Consider the following 12,838-nt stretch of genomic DNA (forward strand, 5'->3'; position numbering starts at 1 on the left):
AAAAAATGAGAACATTATCCCTATAAGCGTGCCTCTCTTTCTTAACTCATATATTGAATCTATATATACATTAGGACTCTCATTTGAAATCGATAAAACATAATTTTTATGTTCTTTCAACAAATTATCCAGGGTTACTTCTTTGAAGGGGAGAAATGCAAAATTCTCTTAATAGTTGCTGCCCTCTAATGGTCAAACATGCAAATGAAATATCCGATACATGCATGCCCACTCTAGGGGTGTGTGTGTATCTCTCTGTGTGTATACTTAACTTGTAAATGACTGCACACAAACAGTACCACACAACAAAATCTGAAACTTTGTCAAGTGTTAATATAGTGTAAGACATTATTGTATTTTTTTCAATAATTTCAATCCCTAAATAGAATGCAAGTCCAGTGTAGGCCAGGAATACATGTGATAAAATGGGATGGTAACATTTTTTTCAAAGACTATTATTCATCTAAAACATTGATGTTTAATAAATACAAATATGAAAGCTTCTTGAGGAAAAATATTGTTCTTTAACTATAGTAAATGCTGTTAAATTTGTATCATATGCCTCCCAGGAATCCTTACTCGCTTAGAATACACTTTCAATTATATGTGTTAACATATTTTGTTGTAAGCACTGGGAATACAGGAATTCTTCTGAATACTAATTCTTTGATTAAAAAAGAATTCCACCTTAAACAATGTGGTTAAGCAATTTTATCTTATGATTTCCTGAGGTTTTGCTAAAATTTATTTTGAATCTCTGTCAGGCTGATACCTGTATATCGTATTTCCTAATCTTGCTTGATCTTGAGAACCTTTTACTGGGAAGCATGCAATGGGTTTAATGTTCTGAAGAACATATGCTCACAATGAATTAGGTAGTAATTTGAAAAGAAGATATCAATGAATTAAGTAAATGTAAACCAAATTCTTTCTAATATTATGTTTTACCAATTCAATAAAACTCAAAAATATCTTGTTAACTCTCTAAAGGAGAAATTCTTACCATCTGGTGGAGTGATTATTGACAGATTTGACTTGGGTCCAATCCCTGCACTAGTTTCAGCCGCAACATAGACATCATATATTGTAAATGGTGTTAGGTTAGTGAATACAAACTTAAGGTCTTTTGTGATATTATCCAAAATCTGGCCTGCAAAAAGTAAAAGATAACTATGGGTTATTTTTTTAATCAAGTATGTAATTATTTTCATATTTAAGTGTAGAACCAAAGGCAACAATTCAAGCGTTCACCCAGGCAATAAAATTTATTATAGTATCAAAGTGAGTACATTTTAAACATTTGACTTAGTAGCACGTTGATATCAAATGATATAATGATAGAATGATAGAATGAACTAAAATGATAGAATGAACATGAAAATCTTCCAGTTTGAAATTACTTGCATTAAATTATAAAGCACCATTGAATTGCCATTTTATTTTTGACATGTTTAAAAGGGAAACATTAGATTTTATCAAGATAAAAATAGTATTTTATAATCAAATGTATTCAATTAAAATGCTAGTCTTGTTATCTTCTGTAAGAGGATATATTGAGAAAGCATTTCTAGTTTAGCTTCTGACCAAAATTCCTTACTCTATCAGCCACATCCCTAACATCTTCTACCGTACCTTCAATATTTCTTTCACCACCTTATGCAGACTGGCTCTGGCCCTAGAACGCTGCTTCCTTCCCACCGGTGCCTCCTCAGACAGTGGCAGTCTGTTTGTTCCCCACCCCGCTCGGCAGACTACTCTACCTTCATGGGTGGCAGGTGCTATCCTGACCCTACACTGCGTCACTTTAGACTTTTCTCCCTGCCTCCTTATAAAAGTCTGCACCCTTTAATCCCATGTCACCAAAGACATCTTCTGGCTGTAGGAATCTTCTACTGATCCCAGGGCCACCTACTCTCATTCCACATGGGTTAGCTATTAATTCAAGGTTGTCATCTTAGTTTGTGCTGATTTTATACTGCAAGAGATAAGCCTTAAATCTCTCTGAATATTCTAGTGCTGTGACCTATCTTAACTACTCCTTCCTGATTGTAACTTAGATATCACCATTACCAGTAACTGCACATCTTTCATAATCTCAATTTCATGTAATTCTCTCTGATCACTTTTTCCTGTCTTTCACTTACTCAAAAACCCTGAACCAAGAATTTTTAAGTTCAGTAGGGTCTCAAAGCCACTGATTTTACCACCTATTTTAATTTTGCTTTATTTGGCCCCTTACTACTTAATTACACTCTTTACCAACCTCAATGTCACTGTCGATTATAATCACTGCCTTACATAAACCTTCAATTCCCTTCCCCTTCTCTTGCTGAAAGGAACTGGAGAAAAATATAGAACCCATGATCAGTATCTCTTTATTCATGGTCACACCTCACATGGGCCCTAAATGATGCCTGGCATCTTACTGAACTTCCACTGTCCAACGGCCCAATCACACTCTACCCTTCGAGATGATTATAGTGCTCTTTCCATTCCCTGCTGAGACCTCCAATACCTTCTGCCCCTTCTTCACTCACAATTGGAAATACCTGCCACAAACTCCTGCTAACACAACCACGTTTGCCAGCATTTGCACCATATGCTCTATCTTATGACCTGTTATTATCTGTATTCTTATCTCAAACCAGTCCCACATTTGAGCAAAAGATCTACCTTCTACCTACACATACACCCTTCCAGTAATTCTCACCTTTTCATATCATTAACTTTTCTCTTTTTGCCCTTATTTCCATCATGAAATAAACATTTTGGATTTTCCTACTAAAAAGAAACCTGAGTACTCCATTTACCCCATCTCCATGCCACTTCCGTTCCCTGCTTCACTTTGCAGTGAAACTAAGTGTTTCTACGCTCACTGCTTCAATGCTTTTGTCCCATTCCGTCTTACGCTATGTCAATCAGACATTCACCCCGTATATGCCACCATAATGCTCTGGTCAACACTTCTCACTTCCATGATGCTAAATATAACAGTTGCTAAAAGCCTTACTTGATTTATCAGCCAGCCTTATATATGAAAAAAGTACCTCAGTGAAATATTGAACAATAATACCAGGCAGGAAAGATATATCTGTGTGTCCATGTCTATTTCCGTGTATTGGATGGGTAATTTGAGACAACTATCATTTGGGGGGAACTGCAAATATTTCATAATTTTAGGAGCATAAATTACTTAGGGATGAGAAACAAAGGTTACTAATTAGATTCATAATATAGAAATTTCAAAACTAAATGAGCTGAAACATTATATCTTTCTCGAATCTCTCCCCCCCAAAATGACAATAGGTAGGTATATGTTACTTAATAATTATTTGAATTGAACTTTTTCCATGGAACCATAGGATCTGAGATCAGGGACAAATTTTAGAGCCTTTTCAATCCATTTCTAATAATATACTATTTGAACCCTTTAAAATATCTCTGGCAAGTGGATGTTTATGCCCCGCTTATTTTCAAAGATGCAGAAATTTTCACTGTCTAAAGCTGACCAATTATTTCTTTAACAGACTTAATTTTTTGAGAATACTATCAGTTTCACAGAAAAATATGGCAGAAGTTACAGAGATTTTCCATCTTACTTTTAGAGCACTCTCTCTAATTATTAGAAATAAATTCCTTATTCTAAATGGAAATCCGATTTAATATAATCAAAGCCCACTGTTCTTCATGAATACAAGTCCAAGTCCTCTTGTTCAAATATTGGAAGGATTACATCTCTGCTAACACTTTTTTCTTTAAAGGGTTATTTCTAATTCTTTCATATTTTCCAGAGAATATGGAACATGAATAATGTTTTGTCATCCTTATACTCACTTATGGTTTAAAAAAAAAAAAGTCTTTACCTTCCTTATCACCTTAATATGATTTGCTTCAATCTTAGAGTCTTTTAAAAAGAGTTTGATACTTTTAAAAAGGATTTAATGTTACTAAAATATTTTATAATTCTTCTCTAAGAAGTAACCACAAAATTAAAAGACTTACCAAATGGTCCATATAATTCAACTCTGTAACTAAATTTCCCTGTTATTATAGCTGGAGGGTCCCATGAAACTGAAAAAGATTTTCCTGTAATGTTGCCTGTTACACAGTTTTGTGGGGGTCCTTCAGGCACTAAAATGGTTATAAGAAAAACTGTATATGTAATATGTACTAAACATAAAAGAGCATTTTATTAAATACACATTAGAAACACAAAGTCAAGAGAGAAAATAATATATCACATTAGTAGCAAAAGGTTATTTAACTTTAACAAGGAAAAAATGGAATATAATTACATCATCTGAATAATACATACTGGAGCATCCAATTAATTTATGTGCAAAATTAAAACTTTTATTTAATGATATATATGATTATATAGCTCAAGTTTTAGTCCTCTTTTAATTGTAACATATTCATTGTAAATGTTAAATTGTCCCGGAACATTTATACCCGTACGCACACGTATATTGTATTCTACAGGGTCTAGGTTTGTGGCATGACAATCTCTTATAGACATGGGTAGAAGGGTCAAGGAAGTAACCCTCATAATTTATTGGCAATGATCTTTAACTTTTATATCATTATTTATATTTTGTTCTGAGGTGAAATTTATAATCTACAGTTAGAAGATTTAACTGTAACATTGGTAACACATCAAAATAACAATGTCAATTACGCGTAGTTTGTTTGTCAGAGATGTATTTACATTTTACTTTTTTAAATTGAAATGAAGCAATTCCAAATATTTTTTCCAAAAAAAAATTATTGTCTATCAAATCTCCCTTTGTATGACTTTCATGAGTTTGTTTTTTAATTGTGTAAGAAGGAAAGAGTATGAAAGAAGGAAAAGTACAATTCAAAGAGGCTTCTTTAAATCAAAAGAGAAGCCTTCAAATCCATATGTCACAAAGAATAACAGTAGCTGACAGTTGTGTCATTAGCAAAAATAATTCCATGCTTTACTGAAATTACCGTATTGATCATTTTAAGTATCCTCAAACATTAGCAATCACAACTAAACTCCTGATACTATATTACAACATACATAATATCTCAGGTATATGTTATCTGTATAATACATACACAAAATGTATAACTGTTATATCATGGTACCATATCAATACCCATATAATGTTATATGCACATGAAATGCATATAGATAAATATAGGTTTACACGAATGCTGATATAGTACTATGATCAAATATAAAAATACCCATACCTAGAAATATATATTTTTATAATTTGATAGTCATAATTATATCTAATTACACTTATTTAATTTTAACAGCACCACCATAAGGAAAGTACTATTACTGTTTTTAATTGTCAGATGAAGAAAGCAGCAGGGCAAAGAGGCTGTAAGGTATATTTTTTAGCTACCGCTTTCATCTGGCGCTGAAATGTTAACCTCATGCATGTTCCACTTTTGAGATGTTATTGCCACGTGTAGTAATAACAGTAGCGGTGGGGGAAGGGGCTGCCTGATTGCGGATGATTTAGAAGGGCAGATACGTTTATAAAAAGTTGTTAGGATTATAAAATGAAAAAAAAAACTGGTTTTAGAATGATGATTTAAAGTTCAAGAATCCTTTCTTTCAAATCTTCTTTCTCCTTTTAGATACTTATTTTAGTATTAGAGTACAAAAAAGCACAGCACTCTGAAAATATCCCAGATGAGATTGCCTGTTATGTATTACAAGGGGGGGGTACTGAAAGATAAAAAAGAATAATAAAAAGATCTATTTGAATAAAATGAGAGATTATTCTATAAATAATTTAAGTCTTTTTATCTAATAAAAAATAAACCCATACCTGATTCTGGTGTTCTGACAATGGTACTATCAATATAACCTGCTTCAGTTGTAACAGCTGAAACTTCAAAAAGATAAGTTGTATAAGGTCTCAAGTGTGTCACTACAAAACTGATAGGCTCTTTCCACACAGAGCCCAGCTTATTCCGTGCCAACGTGCTGGATGAATAAGTGGTACGCGATGGAGGCGTAGCTCTACCCAGAGTTGGAGAAGGGCTGGTTGTACTCCATAAAAAAGATTCATTATTTTCCTAGTAAATAAAATAAATGTCAATGAAAAAATAATGTTCTATGTCTTGGCAAACATGAGAAGTGTAATTAATTTCATTTCCCTTTATGCTAAAATATTATTCTTCAATTGTGTGTATGTGTGGGTGTTAGTAGTGTAATATTATAACACATTAAGTTATGGACACATTTCCTGGATTTTAATTATGCCCATATGTGCTACAGTCTTAAAACAGAATATATGTATTGTATTCTTTTTATCTTCATTGTTTTCATAAGCTGAATTTCAAGAGGCTTAAAGCAAATGTGCAACTACAGTAAAACCATTAGTTAGAATTTTTTTAATTCATGTTAATAGTGCAAGATCCAAAGGGCTAAAATAATTTTACTTTCATGAGATTCCAAGCAGAAGCCTTTTTCTCACTGTTACTATCACTTGTTTCCTCATCAATACTCAAAGATAATGCCGTAAGTACACATGTAAGCATATGTGCAAACGTGCGATTGTGTGCATTCAAAATACATACAAATTTTAAAAATTAAGATTTTGAGACCTCTATAAATTAAAGTATTTAAGACCAGGATAATTGCTTGACTGTTTTCCATCAATAGTTTTCCAACACATATATTGCCAAAATAATTTCAGGAAAATTATTATTATAATACTTTCCTAGGTTTCCCATTAATGAGTAGAAAAACAACAAACTCTTCATCAAAGATATATACCAAAAAAAAAAAAAAGAAGAACTCTACCTCTGCAAATTTAACCTTGATTATTCAGTCTGCACGCACCCTCCCTTCCTGTCACATAAAATTATTATTTTTTATCTGGTTACACATTATATTTTTCCACCTCAGAGCTTTATAAAGTATCCTCTACCTCAAATTCTGTCCTTACATGATCTCAACTCATCCTTCCACTATGGACTATCACAAATGCTAATCGTTTATGAAGTCCTTCTGGGGCTCCCTAAGTGAAGCTGAATCTCACTCTTGAATTCCCAAGAGCTGGATAAAGCCAATTGTGTATAACATGATATTGTAACCCAATACTATAAGTAATCAAATAAGTAATAACCACTTTGATAAGATATATAGTATCTAGCTGCTAGAAATTTGACATCATAAGTTTACCTAACCTTTTTGAGGCATAGAAACAGTTCCATGATACTTACATGACATTCTGGCAGTTTTCCAGTCAAAATGTCCTCTACTCTGATTGAAACATCTTTCACTACTATTCCGCTTCTGGCATGCTTGACACTAATCTTGAAGCTGGTAATTTTGCCATTTGGTTGCTGAGGTAAATACCAAATCAAGTTTACTGCTGAATAGTTGAAGGCCTCAACTGTGAGATTCACCACTTTTCCTGGAGCTGGAGAAAAGAGGATCAGAGAGGAAAAAACAGTTAAAGAAATTGTAATGGCATTTATATAATTTGGGATTGTTAAAATTTCCATGATATATGAAATTAAATGAAATTAAATTAAATATATGAAATAAAAGTTATTTATGTGAGACCTTAAAAGAATATTTAATTGACTTTTGCTTAAATTAAAAAACTCTAGTTGAGACAAATCAGCTTTTCCTCAGGATAATTGGGCTAATATATGCATTGATGAAACACTTCATGTAAGTATAAAAAATACTTAAATCAGTAGCTGTTTGTGAATATACAAACAAGTTGGGACACATATCTTACTTCCTTAAATATTCTGGAATTATGTAGTATCATTAGATATGAACAAAGGAACAAATTATCCATCTATTTGCACCAATAAGCACATTTCTGAAATGCTCCAGTGCCTAAAATCAAGGGGATACCCACCAAATAGCTTGCAATTATTGTATTTTGAGTTTCATACCTACACCCTCAAAATCAACTTTCTTCAGATTTTCATCATACTTTGCTACCAATCATTAATCGTCTATTACTATAGATGATTATAGTGATAATCTACTGTAGTGATAATAATAATCTGAGTCCTATTTTAGTTGATATGAGAGCAATATAAAGCCAGAATGAAAAAAAAATATGCCCATTCAGGTTGTGGTAAGATATGGAAAACTGATGAAATAAACTAACACTATCCTCTGGAATATAAAACAAACATAAGAAATCAATCAAAATAAAATAAAACCCAATGTTTGCAATAAAACAAAATAAGTGATTGCAGGTATTACAGTGCTGAATCCCTGAAGTTTAGGCTCACATGGTGCAGAAGAATATCAAAATACAAATTGTAAATGAAAGTTGTATAAATTATCTGAGAAAATGAGGTCCTGGAAAGGAGAGCTGTAAATTATGAGGGAGTAGTTAGGAAACTTCAGGGTAGCTGCATTGTAATGGGAAAAAATAAACACAGCAATTATTGGGAATGGTGTGGGAGAGCCTGATACGCAATGCGGTGAGATTTGGTATATGTTTTGTTGATGGTGCTGGCAGGAGTTGCTGATCAATTAGATGAGTCAGATGAAAGAGAAATGTCAAGGACAACAGCAAGATTTTTCCTCTGAAGAAAAGAAGAGGGGGTGTCTCAGTTTGGTAATGACTGCATGTTATAGAAAAATACAACAATCATTAAAATCCATATTTCCAAGAGTCTAATGTCACAAAATCCTTATGACTTGATGTTAAGAGGAAAATGCAGGATATAAACTTGCACCCATGGTTCAAGCGTATTTTTGTTAATATACAGTCACACAGACATATAGTCATTGGAGAGAAGTAGCCCAACCAGAAAATGGTATGAGATTTTTACATGACAAAGTCAATGGATAATTTCATTATGTGTTTCTTATTCACTTACTACTTTTGTAATTAGAAAGAATAATATATAGTTTATATGCATTATTATATATTCTAATAAATATTATATATTTTAATATATATACAGAGGGTACCAAAAAATGTATAAACATTTTAAGAGATATTATCTGTATATTACTTTTGGATGTTGAATTATAGGCACCATTACTGGTCAAGCACACCTAGGCATGCCTTACATATCCATTTTACCTGTAATTTATACACTTTTGGAGAATGACTAATTTTACTTCCAACAAGATTATTTAAAATGTGTATATAATTTTGGCACCCAGTATATATAAAATATATATTATATACACAGTGTAACTATCCCAAAGGACTCAAAAAGTAATTGAGTGGCCATTCTGCTGAGAATTTTATGTATTTTAGTATCAGATTTTGTTTATACCCTTATTTATTTTAATCACAAAAATTCATGAGAAAATCAATTTAGAATAAATGACTTAGAAAAATTACCACTTTCTGCAGTTTGGAAAAGAAATGGGTCACTAAACACTCCCATGCCAGCACTGTTTTCAGCAGCAACCTGGAATAGATAAAAAATATATATATATACATATATATATGTGTGTATTCAAACATTTTACTTCCTCATTAAACATAATCTGAAATAATAAAACTTTGACTTGCTCATAAGGTAAATGAGAAAGATGCTTCTTTGAAGAAGGCAAATCCAGACCTATTCATCTAATCAAAATATAAGGTATTATTGTCAATATTTTATAGATGAGAAAACTGATTGAGAAAGGTCAAAAACTGTGACCAGGGTCACACAGGAATAAATGGTACAACAAGAATCCAGCTGTAGTTGTGTTTATTTCCAAAGCTCAATCAGTTAATCCACTGTATACTATAACTGTAATGAATGCAAGAGACCAATTACATGGCATCTAACTTTAAAATTCACAATCTCATCACACAAATAAATATTCATTGAAACTATTTTCAAAGATAGGATTAATGAACTATTTAGACTAAGAATTTGAGAATTTAAAATATATAAAAATTATTTTCGACTTGAATAATCTACTTAAATAGAATAGAATAGACAGAGAATGAGCCATTATAATGAGAATAAAACTCTCAAAATTTTGCTAATGCCATGACTAGAATCAGACAATCTTAGTTTCATTGTAGCATTACTGGTTCCCAGTTAGTAACGTTAAGAAATTTATTTAATTGGTATAAGTTACATTTTGTCTTTAATTTGGGAATAATAACGTCTTCTGTCACATAGAATTATCCTGAGAACTAACTAAATAACACATGTAAAATCCTCGACAGGATTTCCTCCACAGTATTACTTAGACTGAAGATGTCAAAATCGACCATGGCAAATGCCCCATGGAATTTGTCAATGGCTAACATTTATCTGAAAAGAGCATAGGTCGCAACAATGACTTATAAAGTATGAGATGAAATAGAGAGCAGGCCCCAATAGGCCTGAAATAAGAAAATCCACAGGAATAAAAATTTAAACTCTGCAAAAATAGATCTAAGTAGAACCAGGTTGGTAGTTTCTTACAGCACATTAAAATTTAGTCTTTATTTATTATCCCCATATTTTAACATATGATTTAATCTGAATATGTGCATGTTTATGGAAACTATCCATATTACATAAATTTTCAGATTCCAGAACAAGGTTGCCTTCTCTTTAACCTATGTTTCTTCGCGAAATAGCCATCACGAATCTTTTATTTTGACTTATGAACAAGTGAAAGTTTGGGCTTTTTTTTTCTTTTTGCACTGTGGCAACCCTGGTCTTGGTGCATGCTCTCCTGTTCTGATCGTGCTCTTTATTCTACAAATCGGCAACCTCCAGTCCAAAAGAAGTTCCTGGCAAAATCTCTCTTTCTCAATATTTCTTAGCATCTATTAAGAGCTTCTTAGTTATATATAATCATAATCAATTTTATGGACTTTCTTCTCTATATTTAATTATCTTCAAGGCTTAAATAACATACTGATATTATTCTGAGAAGAGCCACAAGATATCAGCATTTATTATTATCCCTTGGAAATGTCATAGACATCACTTACTAATTGGAAACATTTTCCTGTGGCTTAACTAATTTAGGACCTCTTTATATAAGTGCTTACTTTAGTATTCAAATAAAATGTTATTGAATTTTGTATATTTAACCTTGCAAAGTACTAAAAATTTTTAGAAACACAAAAGACAAATAAATCCTCAAGAAATATTTGTTGAATGGAATTAAATTGATCATTATTCTTAGCCAAAACTGACACTTTAAAAAATGTCCACGCCATCATACCGAAGTTCAATAACAGAAATGCAAATACAACAGGGTTAGGAGAAAAATAACAAGGCTAACTTTAAGTTTAATCAAAAAAAATGGAATATTTTCACTTATAAAGCCTTATTATTTAATTTAAACCTGATTTATTTTCTAACAGGTCATGAAACTAAAGCTTGTTAAAATAGATAACATATGAATATACACAAAATCGAAACAAAGAAGAGATTATAACATTCCAGGTGAGTATGAGACCATGGCTCAGTTCATCATTTTTTTAGCCATCTATTGTATACAGGTAAAAATGCCTAAACAGGTGGGAAAAATAATTACCTTAATTTCATACGTCGTTCCAGGATTTAGATTAGTAAGAAGAACTTCCAGACTGTCTGGCTTTGTTCTAACTTGTGCATATACTGTTTGCATCCACGGGCAAACTTCCTTATATTTAACAGTGTAGGATATAATCTTTCCATTTGGATTAGGTGGTGTATTCCAAGAGAGAAGAATCCCAGCAGATCCGACTCTTTCCCCTGCTAAGAAGACTGGAGGCCCTGGTTCTATTAAAAAAAAAAAAAATCATTTTGCTAAATAGTCAGTTCTTATAGTTTCACAAAAACACATAAGGAAAGTATTTACAAATATAAACTCCTGAAGTTCCCCCAAACTAAGGAGTTTATACTCCCCAGAACTCTGCTACCAAAAAAATAAAAAAGATTAAGTACTTAGGGAATACCAAAAACATTCTTTTATAAGAATGCAAAATATGAAAATGGTACTGAATGCTACATGCCAAATATACTTTTGATGCCAAGTCATTTTTAAAAGAAACTTAATGCATGTTTACACACAAAAACTAATAAGAAACCATCTTCCAAGCTGAATAATCCTTCCTAAGTAAATGCAGTGAATTTATTTTCATAGTTCTGTATTAAACATTATCGTTAAAAGTCTCTTTGATCCATTTGAAAAACAAGTATAGTGTAATTATCTTTCACTTTGAAAATAAAAGAGGCTAAAAAAACCAGTAGAACTCAAGTTGTAAGCAGATCACTTACAACTTGTAAGTTTCCATTTTGCTTTAATTCTACACTGTTTTCATGCATATAATGTACATAATTGCCAATATAACTATTTCCATCCAATTACCGTATTTAAATTCCATCCAAATACCTTATTTAAAAAGTAACTTAAAACCTAAATGCTCACTTGTTACATTCGTAGTGGCTGTTCTACTGACAGGTGAGCTGTATGTTGTAGCAGAAATTGAAGAGATAGTTACTTCATACCCAGTGCCAGGAACAGCATTGGAAACATCAACCTAGAACACCGAAGCAAATGATTATATTAAAAGAATTAAAGTATTACTAACAACAAACAAAATTTACACTTTTATAGATAACTCTGCCCTGTTTAAAATATCACAAAGTTTCCATAGTATTGTAAATTATAACTTTGTTGTATCATGTAACTATTGACCAGACAACTTATGAAACAAATAAACATTTATAAAACCTACTACACTATCAAAGCCTAAATCAGTATTTCTATTTATCCTATTTCCTGGTCACAAGTAAACTATTTGAATCTTAAGAAATCTACAGCCCATTGATTGTCCCTTACTTTTAAAGAGTATAGAGGAAATACCTGTGTCTCTGAAGTCCCAATAAAAAGTAAAAGAAAAACAATAAGAAAATCCATCAT

General features: G+C 32.0%; 1 protein-coding gene across 1 annotated transcript in view; it reads right to left on the minus strand.

The window, feature by feature from the left end:
- Positions 1 to 12,838, minus strand: part of PTPRQ (protein tyrosine phosphatase receptor type Q) — a 194,957-nt gene extending 182,119 nt beyond the window's left edge. The window contains exons 1-8 of the mRNA XM_053585939.1: positions 12,782 to 12,838; positions 12,344 to 12,455; positions 11,468 to 11,694; positions 9,330 to 9,399; positions 7,219 to 7,418; positions 5,817 to 6,066; positions 4,003 to 4,131; positions 1,004 to 1,150 (exon numbers count right to left, since the gene is read on the minus strand). Coding sequence (XP_053441914.1) covers positions 1,004 to 1,150; positions 4,003 to 4,131; positions 5,817 to 6,066; positions 7,219 to 7,418; positions 9,330 to 9,399; positions 11,468 to 11,694; positions 12,344 to 12,455; positions 12,782 to 12,838 — 1,192 coding nt within the window. The remainder of the gene's footprint in view (positions 1 to 1,003; positions 1,151 to 4,002; positions 4,132 to 5,816; positions 6,067 to 7,218; positions 7,419 to 9,329; positions 9,400 to 11,467; positions 11,695 to 12,343; positions 12,456 to 12,781) is intronic.

Source organism: Nycticebus coucang, chromosome 3 (assembly GCF_027406575.1).
Source record: "Nycticebus coucang isolate mNycCou1 chromosome 3, mNycCou1.pri, whole genome shotgun sequence".
NCBI lineage: Eukaryota > Metazoa > Chordata > Mammalia > Primates > Lorisidae > Nycticebus > Nycticebus coucang.